General features: G+C 42.4%; 1 protein-coding gene across 1 annotated transcript in view; it reads left to right on the plus strand.

Moving 5' to 3' along the window:
* The window catches only part of NAA25 (N-alpha-acetyltransferase 25, NatB auxiliary subunit), a 78,683-nt gene extending 60,729 nt beyond the window's left edge, over nt 1-17,954 (plus strand). Inside the window, exons 20-24 of the mRNA XM_040416052.1 lie at nt 11,226-11,291; nt 11,367-11,464; nt 12,685-12,789; nt 13,520-13,666; nt 16,582-17,954. Of these exons, the coding sequence (XP_040271986.1) occupies nt 11,226-11,291; nt 11,367-11,464; nt 12,685-12,789; nt 13,520-13,666; nt 16,582-16,704 (539 nt within the window). The 3' untranslated portion in view covers nt 16,705-17,954. The remainder of the gene's footprint in view (nt 1-11,225; nt 11,292-11,366; nt 11,465-12,684; nt 12,790-13,519; nt 13,667-16,581) is intronic.
* The last annotated feature ends 1,832 nt before the right edge of the window (nt 17,955-19,786 follow it).

The raw sequence follows: 19,786 nt of genomic DNA on the forward strand, positions 1-19,786 counted from the left end.
AAATACTAAAAGATTGCTCAGCTATAAAAGTGTGCCCTGGATTCTGTTTGCTTATAATTCATGTTTGATCTGCAGAGTGCCTTGTGTATTATCCTATCGTAAAAATTTTCATAATGAAGTAAATTTACTAAGGTTACTTTCACACTGCCGTTTCTGGGTCCGCCTGTGAGATCCGTTTCAAGGCTCTCACAAGCGGCCCCAAACGAATCAGTTTAGCCCCAATGCATTCTGAATGAATAAGGATCCGTTAAGAAGGCATCAGTTCGGCTCCATTCCGCTCTGGAGGCGGACACCAAAACGCTGCTTACAGCGTTTTGGTGTCCGCCTGGTGATGCGGAGCCAAACGGATCCGTCCTGACTTACAATGGAAGTCAATGGGGACGGATCCGTTTACATTGACCCAATATGGTGCAATTGTATACGGATCCGTCCCCCATTGACTTTCAATGTAAGTCAGGACAGATCCGTTTGACTTAGACTTAGACTTTTTTTGGACAGAATAATGCAAACTGATCCGTTCTGAACGGATACCAGCATTTGCATTATAGGTGCGGATCCGTCTGTGCAGATACCAGACGGATCCGCACCTAACGCTGGTGTAAAAGTAGCTTAAAAGTGGCATAGCAACCACAGCTTTCATTTTTCAAGAGAAGAATAGGAAACTAAAATTGTGCTTTGATTGATTGCTGTAGCCACATAAGACGGCTTTATAAAACTCCCCTGATGTGTATGACACTATTTTTAGTTTTGATAAATGTCTAGAAAAGGTCTTACCAATGGCACCAAAATGGAGTCAAAACTTCGGTCCAAAATATTGGTTTAAAGCAGGGGTGCATATTATACCACTTCCAAGGCAACAGTAAAACATAAAAGGGTTTTCTGAGATTTTAATACTGGATAGCTCATAAGTATCTAATCCGGAGGGCTGTTCGAGAAGGCACCCAGCGCTCCTGTGAGCACCCTAGCCTTCTCACAGCTTAGCAAGCACAGCTCTGTACATTGTATAGCGGCTGGGCTTGGCATGCGCCTAGGCCATGTGACCAATGAACCAATACTGAGGCTAGGTAATCAGTATTAAAGTCTCGGAAAACCCTTTTTAAAGGTATTTTTTCATATGCAACATTTTTGGCACAGCAAAGGTATTTACCAAAAAATGTTTGCTAGGGACAGGTTTCATTTCCCACAGAGTAGCAGACCATGTGTATGTCTTTACATTGTCGATGGGTGTTACAGTAGGTTAACAGCCTAGCAATTTCTAGCATTTTTACATTTGTGTAACCATCAGATATAAACAAGTATGTCTGTGACCAGATGGTTGGGGGCGGCACAAAGTGGTGTCACAGGTCACATGTGGCCCCTGATTAAATTCAAGCCATTTAAGAGGAGGAGGACATAAGAAAGAAAAGTGTCTAACATAACTATGAAGATGCCCTAAAATTAGTGCGCGGCGTACCCCACTATGATAGATTTTACACGTATGCCTGCGAAGGCTGGTTTTAGGCTGTGCAAGGGTACTGGTTTTAGGCTGTGCAAGGGTAAGGTAGTAATACATCCTCTGCCCATAGGCATCTACCACACTGTGCTGAGATTTGTAAAGCTGAAGCACGACGTGTGTCCTAGAGGGTGACATCACCAATCTATTTTTTTTTTTTTAATGCCCAGTTTTAGTTTGTGTAGGCCTGTGCTTCTTGTAGAGGTATTCCAGAAAATTAAAGATTTTTTTTGTTTGTTTTAACACATTATACTGAGATAAAAAAAAATTATTTTCTGGAAAATCCCTTTTAAAATAGACCTGGCTGTTAATATAACAGCCACCTGGGGTGTGTTCTGGTTTTACAGTCGCATGTCAATCTTTATTATAGAAAACAAGCCTGCGTCCATATAGTGTCCACCAGTTTCAGTTTGCTTTGCAACGTGTATGGTCTCCCTCCTATTCCTCTCAAAGCTACTTTAAGTTAATGCTCTCCAGGTTCATTCTGGCATTACTCGAATACTTTCATGATTTTATTTGTATTTTTTCTCCCTGGGTAAAAACTTCACTCAAAACTCAAGTTACTCATATCTCAAAGATCAGGTGATGTTTGCATGACGTGCATAGTTTAAAGGGAATATACAGTGGATATAATAAGTCTACACACCCCTGTTAAAATGTCAGGTTTCTGTGATGTAAAAAAATGAGACAAAGATAAATAATTTCAGAACTTTTTCCACCTTTTAATGTGACCTATAAACTGTAGCACTCAATTGAAAAACAAACTGAAATCTTTTAGGTAGAGGGAAGAAAACAAAAAAAATAAAATAATGTGGTTGCATAAGTGTGCACACCCTTAACCACCTCAGCCCCCAGTGCTTAAACACCCTGAAAGACCAGGCCACTTTTTACACTTCTGACCTACACTACTTTCACCATTTATTGCTCGGTCATGCAACTTACCACCCAAATGAATTTTACCTCCTTTTCTTCTCACTGATAGAGCTTTCATTTGGTGGTATTTCATTGCTGCTGACATTTTTACTTTTTTTGTTATTAATCGAAATTTAACAATTTTTTTGCAAAAAAATGACATTTTTCACTTTCAGTTGTAAAATTTTGCAAAAAAAACGACATCCATATAGAAATTTTGCTCTAAATTTATAGTTCTACATGTCTTTGATAAAAAAAAAATGTTTGGGTAAAAAAAAAATGGTTTGGGTAAAAGTTATAGCGTTTACAAACTATGGTACAAAAATGTGAATTTCCGCTTTTTGAAGCAGCTCTGACTTTCTGAGCACCTGTCATGTTTCCTGAGGTTCTACAATGCCCAGACAGTACAAACACCCCACAAATGACCCCATTTCTGAAAGTACACACCCTAAGGTATTCGCTGATGGGCATAGTGAGTTCATAGAACTTTTTATTTTTTGTCACAAGTTAGCGGAAAATGATGATTTTTTTTTTTTTTTTTTTTTTTCTTACAAAGTCTCATATTCCACTAACTTGTGACAAAAAATAAAAAGTTCTATGAACTCACTATGCCCATCAGCGAATACCTTGGGGTCTCTTCTTTCCAAAATGGGGTCACTTGTGGGGTAGTTATACTGCCCTGGCATTCTAGGGGCCCAAATGTGTGGTAAAGAGTTTGAAATCAAATTCAGTAAAAAATGACGAGTGAAATCCGAAAGGTGCTCTTTGGAATATGGGCCCCTTTGCCCACCTAGGCTGCAAAAAAGTGTCACACATCTGGTATCCCCGTACTCAGGAGAAGTTGAGGAATGTGTTTTGGGGTGTCTTTTTACATATACCCATGCTGGGTGAGATAAATATCTTGGTCAAATGACAACTTTGTATAAAAAAATGGGAAAAGTTGTCTTTTGCCAAGATATTTCTCTCACCCAGCATGGGTATATATAAAATGACACCCCAAAACACATTCCCCACCTTCTCCTGAGTACGGAGATACCAGATGTGTGACACTTTTTTGCAGCCTAGGTGGGCAAAGGGGCCCATATTCCAAAGAGCACCTTTCGGATTTCACTCATCATTTTTTACAGAATTTGATTTCTAACTCCTTACCACACATTTGGGCCCCTAGAATGCCAGGGCAGTATAACTACCCCACAAGTGACCCCATTTTGGAAAGAAGACACCCCAAGCTATTCCGTGAGGGGCATAGTGAGTTCATGGAAATTTTTTTTTTTTTTGTCACAAGTTAATGGAATAGGAGACTTTGTATGAAAAAAAAAAAAAAAAAAAAAAAATCATCATTTTCCACTAACTTGTGACAAAAAATAAAAAATTCTAGGAACTTGCCATGCCCCTCACGGAATACCTTGGGGTGTCTTCTTTCCAAAATGGGGTCACTTGTGGGGCAGTTATACTGCCCTGGCATTTTCCAGGGGCCCTAATGTCTGGTAAGTAGGTAAATGACCTGTGAAATCTGAAAGGTGCTCTTTGGAATGTGGGCCCCTTTGCCCAGCTAGGCTGCAAAAAAGTGTCACACATCTGGTATCTCCGTACTCAGGAGAAGGTAAGGAATGTGTTTTGGGGTGTCATTTTACATATACCCATGCTGGGTGAGAGAAATATCTTGGCAAAAGACAACTTTTCCCATTTTTTTTATACAAAGTTGGCATTTGACCAAGATATTTATCTCACCCAGCATGGGTATATGTAAAATGACACCCCAAAACATATTCCCCAACTTCTGCTGAATACGGAGATACCACATGTGTGACACTTTTTTGCAGCCTAGGTGGGCAAAGGGGCCCAAATTCCTTTTAGGAGGGCATTTTTAGACATTTGGATACCAGACTTCTTCTCACGCTTTGGGGCCCCTAAAATGCCAGGGCAGTATAAATACCCCACATGTGACCCCATTTTGGAAAGAAGACACCCCAAGGTATTCAATGAGGGGCATGGCGAGTTCATTGAAAAAAAAAAATTTTGGCACAAGTTAGCGGAAATTGATTTTTTGGATTTTGTTCTCACAAAGTCTCCCTTTCCGCTAACTTGGGACAAAAATTTCAATCTTTCATGGACTCAATATGCCCCTCAGCAAATACCTTGGGGTGTCTTCTTTCCAAAATGGTGTTATTTGTGGGGTGTTTGTACTGCCCTGGCATTTGAGGGTCTCCGCAATCATTACATGTATGCCCAGCATTAGGAGTTTCTGCTATTCTCCTTATATTGAGCATACGGGTAATGAGATTTTTTTTTTCCGTTCAGCCTCTGGGCTGAAAGAAAAAAATGAACGGCACAGATTTCTTCATTCGCATCGATCAATGTGGATGAAAAAATCTCTGCCAAAAAAAGAAAAAGGAGGGGAAAGGCGTCTGCCAGGACATAGGAGCTCCGCCCAACATCCATACCCACTTCAGCTCGTATGCCCTGGCAAACCAGATTTCTCCATTCACATCAATCGATGTGGATGAATAAATCATTGCCGGGATTTTTTTTTTTATATATACAAAGTGTTTGCCAAAGTATATGAACACCGCCACCTCCTCAGCTCATATGCCTCGGCAAACATATCTTTTACTGCAGAGGAGAAATCTCGTCTTGCAGCGCCGCATACACCGACTTGCGTGTAATCTGACAGCAGCACAATGCTTCTGTCCGAATGCACATCAGTGCTGCAGCTGGTCGATCGGTTGGTCCACCTGGAAGGTAAAAAAAACAAAACCAAAAAGAAAAAACCAGGCCGCAAAGCAATAACTTTATTAACTTTAGAACAGAACATATTAACTTTTTTAAACTTTTTTAACTTTTTTACTTACCGGTAATTTTTTTTTTGTTTAGTTTTTTTTACCTTTATAGAACAAACCTCTCCTTCCCCATGGGACAATGTGCAAAGCGCAAATCGCCCAAAGATGTGGCGAAGTACGTTATGCACTTTATCCCAGGTGAAAGGAGAGGTTTGCAGCAGCTGAGAGTAAAAGGGCCCTAATAGCCCTGTGTGCCTGTCCTGTGAGATGCAATCCCTATGCTAGGTGTACCTGTGTGTGGTACTTCCGGAAACACTCTCCATAGCATAGGGCAGGGTGGTCAGCACAGTCAGGACAGAAATAGCGGGTGTCACGCCTTATTCCACTCCTGCTACAGACACGACATCTTTTTCGGGGTGACGGTTGGGTTGAGGTACCAGGAACGACACTGGGGAAATGTCGCTCGTGTAGACGGCTAACTACACTGGGGGATGGGGCCACGGAACCTCCTGGGTAAAGGAGGTTCTCGATGATCTCTTCCTGGAATTTGAGGAAAGATCGTGTTCTCCCAGCCTTACTGTAGAGAACAAAACTATTGTACAGCGCCAATTGAATTAAATATACAGACACCTTCTTATACCAGCGTCTGGTTCTGCGGGAAACTAAATACGGAGACAACATCTGGTCATTGAAGTCCACCCCTCCCATGAGCGCATTATAGTCGTGGACACAGAGGGGCTTTTCAATGACACGGGTTGCTCGCTCAATTTGGATTGTCGTGTCTGCGTGAATGGAGGAGAGCATGTAAACGTCACGCTTGTCTCTCCATTTCACCGCGAGCAGTTCTTCGTTACACAAGGCAGCCCTCTGCCCCCTTGCAAGACGGGTGGTTACAAGCCGTTGGGGGAAGCCCACGCGACTAGTTCGCGCGGTGCCACAGGCGCAAATCCGTTCTAGAAACAAATGCCTAAAGAGGGCCACACTTGTGTAAAAATTGTCCACATAAAGATGGTACCCCTTGCCGAATAAGGGTGACACCAAGTCCCAGACTGTCTTCCCACTGCTCCCCAGGTAGTCAGGGCAACCGACCGGCTCCAGGGTCTGATCTTTTCCCTCATAGACACGAAATTTGTGGGTATAGCCTGTGGCCCTTTCACAGAGCTTATACAATTTGACCCCATACCGGGCACGCTTGCTTGGGATGTACTGTTTGAAGCCAAGGCGCCCGGTAAAATGTATTAGGGACTCGTCTACGCAGATGTTTTGCTCGGGGGTATACAAATCTGCAAATTTCTGGTTGAAATGGTCTATGAGGGGCCGAATTTTGTGGAGCCGGTCAAAAGCTGGGTGGCCTCTGGGACGGGAGGTGGTGTTGTCGCTAAAATGCAGGAAACGGAGGATGGCCTCAAATCGTGCCCTGGACATAGCAGCAGAGAACATGGGCATGTGATGAATCGGGTGCGTTGACCAATATGACCGCAATTCATGCTTTTTTGTCAGGCCCATGTTGAGGAGAAGGCCCAAAAAAATTTTAATTTCGGAAACTTGGACTGGTTTCCACCGGAAAGGCTGGGCATAAAAGCTTCCCGGGTTGGCGGATATAAATTGTGTGGCATACTGGTTGGTCTCTGCCACGACTAAGTCCAAGAGCTCCGCAGTCAAGAACAGCTCAAAAAATCCCAGGGCCGAACCGATTTGAGCCGTCTCAACCCGAACTCCAGACTGGGCGGTGAAAGGGGGAACTACAGGTGCGGCTGAAGTTGGTGACTGCCAATCAGGGTTTGCCAGCACCTCAGGGATTCTAGGGGCTCTACGGGCCTGTCTTTGCGGTGGCTGCGACGGGGTAACTAGTGCACGTGCCACCGTACCAGCTTCAACTGCCCTTCTGGTGCTCGCCACGTCACCATGTTGTACGGCAGTGCTGGTACTAGGTCCAGGGAGGGCTGCGCTGCTGGTGTATGCCTCACCACGTGATCCGGCAGCGACAGCCCCACTCTGCTGCTCTTGAAGCGGATCCTGCATAACCTGTGGTCTAGCGACATGGGGCCGGGTACGCCTGGTGCTGCCAGGGACCTCCACCTCCTCGTCCGAACTTTGGGTCAGAGAGCCACTGCTTTCCACAGGTTCATATTCTGACCCGCTAGATTCATCAGATGAGGGTTCCCACTCCTCATCCGACTGGGTCAGAATCCTGTAGGCCTCTTCAGAAGAATACCCCCTGTTTGACATTTTGGACTACTAAATTTAGGGGTATTCCCTGAGACTACCCAAGAAAAAAAGCAAACCTGTCTTACAAAGGGGAGGCTAGCGAAGTACCAGAGGCCGCTGCGGTTGATAAAAAATATCAAAACTGATTTTTTTATCGCCGCAGTGCGTGTAAAATGAATGTGCAGTGATCAAAAAATATATATTTTTTGTCACTGCGGTGGGGCGGGCGTGGGTGAACGCACGTGTGGGCGACCGATCAGGCCTGATCGGGCAAACACTGCGTTTTGGGTGGAGGGCGAACTAAAGTGACACTAATACTATTATAGATCTGACCGTGATCAGTTTTGATCACTTACAGATACTATAAAAGTACAAATGCTGATTAGCGATACGCTATTCAGCGAATAAAAGTGACTGCGGTGGGGTGGGCGCTAACTGACGCTAACTACCTAACCAAGGGGCCTAAACTATCCCTAAAACCTAACAGCCAATACTAGTGAAAAAAAAAAGTGACAGTTTACACTGATCACTTTTTTTCCTTTCACTGGTGATTGACAGGGGCGATCAAAGGGGTGATCAAAGGGTTAATTGGGGTGCAGGGGGGTGATCTGGGGCTAAGGTGTAGTGTTGGTGCTACTCACAGTTCAGTCTGCTCCTGTGCTGGATCCAACCGACGAAAAGGACCAGCACAGGAGCAGAGAAGCCATATAACAGATCATATTTACTAATATGATCTGTTATATGGCTTGTGATTGGATTTTTTAAAAATCGCCAGCCTGCCAGCCAATGATCGTTGCTGGCAGGCTGGTGACTAACTTGTTCTTTAACTTTTGCCGGCCCGCGATGCGCATGCGCGGGCCGGCGAGATGACGCGTATATGCGTGACTGTGCGCAGCGCTGCCACCTCCGGAACGCGAATCTGCGTTAGGCGGTCCGGAGGTGGTTAAACAAACGAATACTTTGTTGAAGCACCTTTTGATTTTATTCTGTCTTTTTGGGTATGAGTATCAGCATGGCACATTTTGACTTGGCAAGATTTGCCCACTCTTCTTTGCAAAAACACTCCAAATCTGTCAGATTGCGAGGGCATCTCCTGTGCACAGTCCTCTTCAGATCACCCCGAAGATTTTCAATCGGATTCAGGTCTGGGCTCTGGCTGGTCCATTCCAAAACTTTAATCCTCTTCTGGTGAAGCCATTCCTTTGTTGATTTGGATGTATGCTTTGGGTCGTTGTCATGCTGAAAGATGAAATTCCTCTTCATGTTCAGCTTTCTAGCAGAAGCCTGAAGGTTTTGAGCCAATATTGACTGGAATTTGGAACTGTTCATAATTCCCTCTAGCTTAACAAAGGCCCCAGTTCCAGCTGAAGAAAAACGGGCCCAAATCATGATGCTGCCACCACCATGCTTCACTGTGGGTATGGTGTTCTTTTGGTGATGTGCAGTGTTGTTTTTTGCGCCAAACATATCTTTTGGAATTATGACCAAAAAGTTCAACCTTGGTTTCATCAGACCATAACACCTGATGTAGCCTGGCTTGGATGTTTTTCTTTTCGTAAGAAAAGGCTTTAGTCTTGCCACTCTACCCCATAGCCCAGACATATGAAGAATACAGGAGACTGTTGTCACATGTACCACACAGCCAGTACTTGCCAGATATTCCTGCAGCTCCTTTAATGTTGCTGTAGGCCTCTTGGTAGTCTCCCAGACCAGTTTTCTTCTCGTCTTTTCATCAATTTTGGAGGGACGTCCAGTTCTTGGTAATGTCACTGTTGTGCCATATTTCACTGTGTTCCATGGTATATCTAATGCCTTGGAAATTCTTTTGTACCCTTCTCCTGACTGATACCTTTTTAACAATGAGATCCCTCAGATGATTTGGATGCTCTCTGTGGACCATGGCTTTTGCTGTTGATGCGACTAAGAAAATTTCAGGAAAGACCAACTAGAGCAGCTGAACTTTATTTAGGGTTAATCAGAGGCACTTTAAACGATGGCAGGTGTATGCTGACTCCTATTTAAGATGATTTTGAATGTGATTGCTTAATTCTGAACACAGCTACATCCCCAGTTATAAGAGGATGTGCACACTTATGCAACCACATTATTTTAGTTTTTTTTGTTTTCTTCCCTCCACCTAAAAGATTTCAGTTTGTTTTTCAATTGAGTGGTACAGTTTATAGGTCACATTTAAAGGTGGAAAAAGTTCTGAAATTATTTATCTTTGTCTCATTTTTTTTTTTACAGCACAGAAACCTAACATTTTAAACAGCGGTGTGTAGACTTTTTATATCCACTGTATAATCGTAAAACAACATTTAAGGGGATTTTCGAGACTTTTATACTGATGACCTATCCCCTGATCAGGTCATCAGTATCTAATCAGTGGGGGTCCTACACCCCCAGACCCCCGTGCATCAGCTGTTTGAGAAGGCACCAGCACTCGCAGTAGCGCCGCAGCCGCCTTGCAGCTTAGCCGAGACCATGTGATGTCAAAATCATCAGTCATATGGCCTAGGGGCAGCTCAGCCCGGTTGAAGTAAATGGGACTGAGCTGCGATAACCAGAACAGCCGCTATACAATGTACGTGATGGTGAGCACGGAGAAGGCCGCAGCGCTACTGCGAGCATCTGTGCCTTCTCAAACACCTCGTGGTGGCGGTCTCTGGGTGTCTGAGCCCCACCAATCAGATACTAATGACCTATCCAAATGATAGTGTAAACATCTCAGAAAACCTCTTTAAATCCACATAAATTCTTTAAATATTCCAATTTCCACAATGATCACTAGAGCAGTCACATTAGGTAGATGCTTCATGTTTTCTGTAGCTCGCTTGTTTTTTGAGAGAATTTTTTAAGCCAAGAGTCGTTTCTAAAGAGAAGTTTCAGTATTTCCTTTATACCTGTGATCCATTCCTGGTTTTGGATGCAAAAACTGCATCAAGAAATCTGATGGTGTGAGTACACACTGGAATCCATTACCTCTATCTTTCAATTGATTCTTATTTCAGCTGCAGACTGTACAGACAGTACGGGAAAGAAGGGTGTCTCTCCAGTATGGCCACCCCGCCGGGAATTTTCTTTAAAAAAGGCTAGGGCTACACGACTGCTTTGGCCACGACACACATCATGTGGCCAGCTGTTGTAGTATAGCTCTACCTGCATTGTGACTAATGAAGGTGAATGAGACCAGCAAATTGCTGCAACTACATCAGTTGCAAGAAATCCAAACCTACTGGCGTGGCAGCTTGCTGGTTGCAACATGACGCCATTCACAAAGGGGTTGGTGCAGTGTTAAGATACTGATGACCTAGTCTTAACCCAACTCCCAGCACGCCTACCGATCATCTGTTTGAAGAGGCCACCACCGCCTTGTGCAGCCTTCTAAATTGTAGTGGCGGTGCAGTGTAATGACAGCTAGTCATCCCATTCACTTGAATTGGAGAGGAAGCTGTAATTGTACTGCTGCTACAATCTGGGCGGTATGCGGGTAGACACTGAGGAGGACTCTGCACTCGCACAAGCCCCACGAACTCTTCAAACAAATTGGCAGCGGTGCTTGGAGTCAGACCCCAACTGATCTCCTATTGATGACCTGTCCTCAGGAAACTGCACCCACCCCTTTAACTGTGATGCAGGCAGCACTACACCGTGATCTTTTGCCCTGTGACATGGCGCAGCTGAGTCTCCGTGTAGCCCCAGCATGGGAGTGGAAGATGAGAAAGTGAAGCTTCTGTTCCGTGTATGACTGTGGTTGTGAAGGGAAGCAGATAGTTACACATTAATGTGGGCTTTTTCCAGTGTTCCACTGAAGACTATTTTTTCATTTACAGATGATAGTTGTGAAGTCCAAGGAAAAATTGGGAACAGATTGAAATCTTCTCTAGGCCATTTGCAAGGTATTTACAAGTACATTCAGTATTGTTGCTGGGAATTGCATTGTCTGAATATTTCATTGTACTTTCTTTTTTTAGATCTTTTCCACCAATGTAAAGGAGAACTACTAAGCATTCAAGATGGTCACTGTAAGGTCTCCCCACATATTGTCGAGAACTTGGTCTTCTTTGTTGAGGTTCGTCTATAAACTTCCTGATTTATGCAATATTATGACATTATTTAACTTCTGCTGTGGGGGTGATCCAGGTTATGAAGAAGAGGACAGAACACACACAATGTAAGGATTGGATCTCAGCAGATTATTATCGGAACCTAACGCCTGTTTTCGATAATCTGCCCGTGTAACGATGCTGCCGATCACCCGATGAACAAACAAATGCTCCTTCATCAAAATTGTTTATGCAGCACATTAAATCATTTCTGGGCAGCAGATTGTGCTGAGTAAACAGGAGCTGCTGCCCAGAAACAATGACTCTGTATGAGGATGAGAGATCGCAGTGGCCATCACTTGTCCCCATACAGTAAAGGTGATTGCCGCATGTAAATGGAGCTCTTACCTCCACTGAGTCGGTAGTTATCGGGACACAACAGTCCCTTCCCAATAATTGTCCGTAAAGTTGGTGCTTGTAAATGCACCTTTACAGGCATTTTTAGGAGGAGTACTCATTTGTAGGAGAACTAACAGGAAGTAAACCTCTGCTCTGCCAATATGGTATCCTTATTATTTTTTAAGTTACTTTCAGCACTTGCCATAGATGTCACCAGTCTACAATCTCTACAGCCTTCTTCCCAGCTTCCTCATGCACATACGTGTACAGCTCGGCTGAACGTGTATATGTGTTCAGTGGATTATAAGCCACTGCCAGACACTTCTGATGGAGGCTTACGGTAGTTCCCAGAAGAACAAAAGGTTTGGGTGAAAATATTTACTTGACCCAATGCAACTCTCACCCGACATAATCTGTCAGGAGAGATTCGGGAGTTCCCAACACACATTAGACTTGGGTGAACCGATCTTGGCAGGTTCAGATAACCTTAAGGGCCTTAAGGGTTGTCGAGCACTACCTGTTAGCATATAGACATCCAGAGTCTGGATACAATTCTCTATACTTTAGGTAGAACATTACATTTCTCCCAATAGCTCATGTGTTCTTATAATGGAGGACATAAAAGGCAGACCTTTTCTCTTCCAGACAGACTAAGAAAAGTAATAACCAACAGGTATAAAATAATGTACTGTTTTCCCAATTTATCAGTTAGTCTATTAAAGCAACAGCTTCAGCATTAGGCTAATTGAAGACAGATGACTGGTTTTTGACTGGCTTCATCTTTGGCCTTCTTGATCTACAGAGGCCATTGAACCTAAAGGTCTTGTTTTTCTTTCTCTATGATTAGGCTATTTCAATCGTTCTCTGGGTATCCGGATATTTTGCTGGTGTCCTCAGGCCATTCAAATCAAATCTTCAAAAAAAGAAAAAGAAGAAAAAGGACTGTGCCACCGTAAGTGTGCAGTTCTTCCTGAAGACCTTGCTGGTGACTACTGTGCAGACATTCATGAATAGATATTTTCAGTTTCAGGCAAAATAGTATTCAATTTACACTCTTTACCCTAGCAATGTAAAAACATTAGTTTTTTTGGAACTTATCATTTTGGAGCCACTGTCCTGTATTGCTCATTGTTTGAAAAACCCTTTAAAGGTGTTGTTTGGACTTTTTCTGTTGATGGCCAATCCTCAGGATAGGTCATCAATATAACACCCGGTACTCACGCTGTTCAGCTGTATGAGGAGACGGCGCACGCAATGAGCACATGCCGTCTCCTTTCTCTCTTCCTGTCCGCTTATGTATGTCTGTGGAACATAGGTCTAGGTCATCAATAGAAAAAGCCCAGACAACCCCTTTAATAAAGTGTATCTGTAAGATGCACCTAGAAATGTGTTTAATGGGATGCCACCACCATTCTAAACCAGGTACCATATGTATGGTACCTCCTTGCTGAACAACGTGATACCCACAAGCCAATAAACCAAGATTAATGTATGTAATTGACATACAGTGCACACATACAGTGTGGAGTGGTGCCCTGAATTCCCAGTCGGGAAGCTTTTCGGCAGCTGTAATAGCTTCCTCTGAAGCAGATCTGTATTGAGATCATATAAATGCTCTTTATTAAGTATTGATGGAATCGCTTTATCTTCTGCAACCTCATTATCATTTCTTGCCTTTACAGCCTCCAGTATTCACTGGCTTTCAGGACTACGTTACTGGGCTGCAAACTTTGCTAACAAATGTGACAGACCATATAAGGGAGTTAGAGACCTCAATGGTAGCACTGAAAATCGAAGATCTCTCCCTGAATAATGTCAATTTTACAGAGGTGGGTTATCTATTTTTTTTATAAAATGTATAAAATTGTGTGGGGGCTAAGAGTTGGAACCAAACAAAGCAGTGTTCATGGGGCTGAGCTGCTCCCTCCAGCACACTAAAACTTCACCGCTCTGATATCTCAAAATGGTCAGTGGTCTTCAGGTGGTTAAAGGGGATTCCTCCACAGTTCCCATGCCTTCTGTCCAGTTTTTCTAGGTGGGCTTGTCGACGTTACGTCACTGTTGCAGCCAACACATGACTGCTCTAGCCAATCACTGACCTTTTCAAGTGCACTGCTGAGGCCATTGATTGGTTGCAGCTGTCATGTGCTGTCAATGTTACGTCACCACTGCAGCCAGGAGAACTGGAGAGGCAGTGTAGAATCAATTACCTGTTCTTTATTGCAGGCAGATCCTATGGTTGTCCGATTTCCTCCTGAAACCAGACAACCCCCTTTAATATGTGCTAAAAATTGTAATGTGTCACTTACGTTTTACTGAATATTCGGTTTTATAGAACCCCAGGGGTGGCTGGGTCTTGCAGCCATATTATAGACATCTGGATTTACTTGGGATACACATGTTTTAAAGCTGCATGCTGTTTAGTCCTTATGCACTACAGAATTTGAAAACCCCTTCTAACTATAGGGTTTGCCCATTTTAGCAACGGCCTTTGCTGACTTGCTGCATAAAATAAACCATGCAGCATAGACTGATGTTACTAGTAGAATAAGTCCTACTGGGGAATTTCATACTATTCTTTTTGCGGTATGATAATATTAATATATAAAGGCTATCAATGCAACATACAGTAACTGTCAGTGGTTTTAGGCTCTGTTCACACTAGCATTGTGGCTTCCATTTATAAAAGAAGCTATAAGCAAGGTGTCAGATGTGTAGAGGTTTCTCTCATTAAGACCTCATGCACACAACTGTGTTCATATTTCTAACTCCCATCACTAGAATTTACTTGTCTGAAATACAGACAAGAGTGGGATATGATCTAAAACAAGGATGCTCAACCTGTGGCCCTCCAGCTGTTGTAAAACTACAACTCCCAGCATGCTCGGACAGCCTACAGCTATCGTCCTACAGCCGTGCATGGTGGGAGTTGTAGTTTTACAACCGCTGGAGGCCGCAGGTTGAGCATCCCTGATCTATAATATGCGGAACGAACACACAGATGGCATACATGTGCTGTCCGTTTTTACTTTATTTTTTGCAGGCCCATAGAAATGCGGAGTGAACACAGATGCAAAATATGGTCATGTGCATGAACCCTGGACTGCAAATGATGTGTTAGGCTGGTTTCACCCGAGCGAGTGTCACGCTCCAGACTCGCAACGCAGCTTCCGTGCTGGGTCGCATACAGTTATATTGATTTATGATGCTATGTAACCCTTACAGTTCTGGAATGTATTGGATAACACTGACATAATGCCGTCACTGTTATTCAATACATTTCAGAACTGTTAGGGTTAGGGCTCATGCACACGAACGTATTTTCTTTCGTCCCTTTTTTTTTTGAGAACCGTATGCGGGGAAAAAAGTTACTCCGTGTGCATGTCGGTTCCGCAAAAAAATGGAACATATCCTATTATTGTCCACATCACGGACAAGGATAGTACTGTTCTATTAGGGGCCAGCTGTTCCGTTCCGCAAAATATGGAATGCACACGGACGTCATCCTTCTTCTTTTTTTTTTTTTTTGGCAGAACCGTGTTATTATATAGCATCATAAATCAATCTAATACTATGCGACCCCGGCAGTGCTGGAAAATCAGGACCGGTGCTGCGCTGCGAGTCCGGAGTGTGACACTCGCCCGTGTGAAACCAGCCTTACTATTGCCGTCAAAAGATTACAGAACCCCCGATAGAAAGCCCCCATCACATTTGAAGATATCATTAGTTCTCTTGGGCCTGTCATGGTTAACGTATAATCCTAGAAGTCAGATTGGTTAGGAGTTATCTTTAAGGTTTAGTGCAATTTGAAGGATTAGCCATTTTCTGAAAAATGATCCCTTAATAAGTGCAAAATCTGTGAAAGTTGCTTGTTTTCTCCTTGCTATCTCTGCTATAATCTGAGTAATTAATGGATATTTAGTCATATGACTACGTGTATAGTCCTCTAGGAATGTCCTGCTTTTACCTCAAAGGTTAATAGTTTATGGCAAGCATACATTCTGCTTTTTGTTTCACGTTGGCTGAAGCATTTAAATTAAATGGTGTGTGTGTGTGTGTGTGTGTATGTATGTATGTGTGTGTGTGTGTGTGTGTGTGTGTATATATATATATATATATATATATATATATATATATATATATATATATATATATATATATATATATATATATATATATATATAATAAAATATATATAATTTCAATAATCCGCAGCACTCGCCGGGGTTGTCCAGCATACATACCCTTCAGATGTCTGTAATCTACTAGATTAGGAGCATTAACTGCCCAAATGTACACCTCTGCCGTGAAAGTAGGATGGTGTGGAACTGGCCGGCACTTACTGTAACATGTAGCTTATTGCTGTATAGTAATTTAAAGGGGTAGTCCAGTGGGAGGAAAAATGTTTGATTGCAGCCAGTAACTGGATGAGCTGGCAGTTCCTGTGTTTCGAGATGGGACCAGGATGACAAGTGGCAGGTTGGTAAACATTGGAGCTGGTGTGGTGTCACCTTTGCCAAAAATGTTTCTTTGATGGACAGCCTCTAAAATTTCTGTACCAAACACGTTGACGTTATCAACTAATTATTTGTGTACTGCTAAGGTATGACACGTCTGTAAAGTCTGAGAGACCTCTGTGCCATGGTGGTATACATGCCTGCACTTGCAGGGTTTCTAAGCTGCTTGTGGGTTTTCTTTGTTTGAAAATGTAATATTTTATTATTTTTATATTTTGTTTTTTTAGGAAGAAAAGAAGTTTACAAAGCTGGCATCGGACAAAGTTCAGAACAGCTACGTGCACTCATTGCAAGAGATTGGCGATCTCCTGCGGAAGAGACTCGAAACAATTAAGAAACTGAAACTCTAGAATGTGAATAAGAACTGTATGGCTTTAGATGCATTGAGCTTCTGGCAGTCATCGTAATCCAGAACTTCCCAAGAACATGCATGAAGGACTTCAACAATCAGATTTTTTTTTTTAAGTCTTGAATTAAATTTGTACAACTGATTTAAATTATTGTACATACAGCAGGAGCCACGCCCTGCACTTGACCACTTTTTCTACATGTTCATGAACTTTTTCACACCCTTTGCTCTTCATGCAACTTTGGAAACTGTCCATGCAGCAATAGTAATTGGCTCAATATCAAATTGTTATCCCTTTCAGTAGATAAATTTTATTTATATATATATATATATATTGTTTTTCTTTTTGGATGCTTTATGGAGTCTTTCTTCCTTCTATTTATCTTTTACGCCACGTCTTTCTTACCCTAAACATGAACTGTATGTTTTGCAATGGCCCCTTCTTCCCTTCCTAGTAGATGTTTTAAATTATGACATGGTGTCTCAAGAGCTTAAACATTTAGATTTTTAGTTTCTAAGTCAATGACCAGACCATTGAAAAGATGATATACTTAGCAGCTGAGCTGAGAATGCCAACTATGGGACTGAGACATACGGTGACTACCCTCCATGCCACATACTTGGTACTCTAGGACATCTTAGTAGCCATTTTAAAGATTGGATGCCACTCCTGCCCCATTACAATACTACACCTAGGTGGTTATGCTTAAACTATTACCAGCTTGAAGTTGGTTCCAGTTTGATCGAGCTGTCAACTAAACAAGCATCCAGGTGCTTCAAAATAAACCTGTGTACCTTTGCTTTCTACGGCAGAAGACATTTTCACCATTCTTCAGGATCTGAAGTGGCTAGCTTCATTTTGCTAAAGATATTACATTTTGTATGCTTATTTATGCAACCCTGTCACCATCCGAGCGCTGGTGTGTATTTATATAAATTCTATATGTGCGTATGTATATTTGTATAGTATATAATTATGTACATACACATATGCATACAGGCGAACATGTATGTAATAAAATGCTAAAGTCAGCCCTACATGCAGATGAATTAACCAGCATGACAGGAATACTTTTTTTTTTATTTGGGTTGCCGGGTGAGTTACAAATCTTTTACCTGACTGTTTTCACAAGCTGTATGTAAGGGTCCGAGAGCCTGACAATCGGGACATTGTCATATTACAAACACATTTTGTTAGTGACGCTAGGTGGTTGATGAGAGTATTTTTAAAATAAATCCCTATGTAATAAGCAGTGTCTATGACTCGCTTTGTGCTTTTACGGGTTTGGCAATTTGTTGGAAAAGCCCGATCTTCAAAATACATTAAAGTGGAATTATAAGTTAAAAGTTTTTTGAAAAATGCATATTTTCTTTTTCAAGGCTCACTGCGTTTTCAGCAAACTTTTGATATGTGACAGACATGAAAAGTTTGATCGGTGGAGTTCTGAGAGTTGAGACCCCCAGGGATCACTAGAACGAGAAGAGAGAAGCACTGGCATAGTGCGTGCACTCAACTCGGACTTCAATTGAGCCCGTCTCTGCAGCGAGAAGAGAGCGCAATATGCAAACGCTTCTCTCTCCTCATTTACTGATGCAAGTTCTTTTCTTGGGGGGAGGGGGGTTGTTTTATTTTAAATGCCCTTCATAGTGTCAGGATTTGAATTTCTCAAAATTGGGCAATGGCTGTTTTTGTTTTCTAGAAAAAAATATTACGGTGTAGGGTTTAGATACCAAAATTTTGATTCGGTTTCGATACAATGAAAAAGTATTGCAATACTAGATACCATTCGATACGACGCGAAAAAAAGAAAATACCAAAAAAAGCTGCGTGCATTCCGCATTTTATGGAACGTCCGGCCCATAATAGAACAGTTCGATCCTATTTTTTTGGGGGGGACAAGGTGACAAAAAAAAAATTGCGAATCGCGCAGTTTTTATTTCTATTTTTTTATATTTTAATACTTTGGACTTTTCAGATGTGGCGATATGTTTATTGTTTATATATTTTATACATAAAATTGGGAAAGGGGGTGATTTATACTTAAATAAAAAAAAAATCAAAATATTATTTTTTTAATAACTATCTGGGATCTTTTAATCCCTTGTCCTATTCACCCTGATAGAGCTCTATTGGGGTGAATAGGACGTCACACACTCCCTGATGCCCTGTGCATAGTGCACACAGCAGCGGGGAGCTGACTATGGCAGCCAGGGCTTCAGTAGCATCTTGGCTGCCATGGTAACCGATCAGAGCCCCAGGATTACACTGCTGGGGCTTTGATCGGAACTGCCACTGCACCACCAATGAGGAGGAGGAGGGGAGAGGACCGGACTCTGTGGCCACTGCCACCAATGATTTTAATACTGGGGGGGCGCACTGTGCCACCAATGATTTTAATACTGGGGGGGAGGGGGCACTGCGCTACCAATGATAATATTTTTAACATTTAATACAGGAGGGAGATTTGTATTAAACATTTACTTTCTCCTCATTGGTGACAGTGGGGAGGGAGAGACTGCTTCCTTCTCCCCCTGTGCTGCTGAGGAGAACACTGAGCAAGCTCCTTGTTCTCTGATACTAGTCTGTGCAATAGTGAAGTCCGGTATCGAGGTCAATACCAGGCAAAAGTATCGATTTAGGTAGCGAAAATTCGATACCCGAAATAACCCTAACTGGGTGCTATAGGCAACACCTTTACATTTTTGTTATGTAAATCCACGCATTTATGGGAATTCTATTTGTTCACATCAATTATGTATTAGTAAGTCTGTGTATTATTTATTTCTAAAAACTTTGCCTCAGACCATCTTTCTCCCCATAAATAGTATCCTGGCAATGGCACTTCTGTTCATTTGGCCAGGTCATTATACGTACACTACTCCTGTGCTCCTGCAAGTATGAATGTAAGAAAAAGCCATCACTCTAAAAATTCCTGGCGGCTAACCTGTGCCACTTTTCAACAACGGACCTATCCATGTTGTATACCAAGATCAAAAGGCTCAACTCCGTGATATAACTACCGTGTATTGCCAAATACATACATGCCTAAGGTATAAAGATTAATACAAATGCCTATAAAAAA

Source organism: Bufo bufo, chromosome 2, assembly GCF_905171765.1.
Source record: "Bufo bufo chromosome 2, aBufBuf1.1, whole genome shotgun sequence".
Lineage (NCBI taxonomy): Eukaryota > Metazoa > Chordata > Amphibia > Anura > Bufonidae > Bufo > Bufo bufo.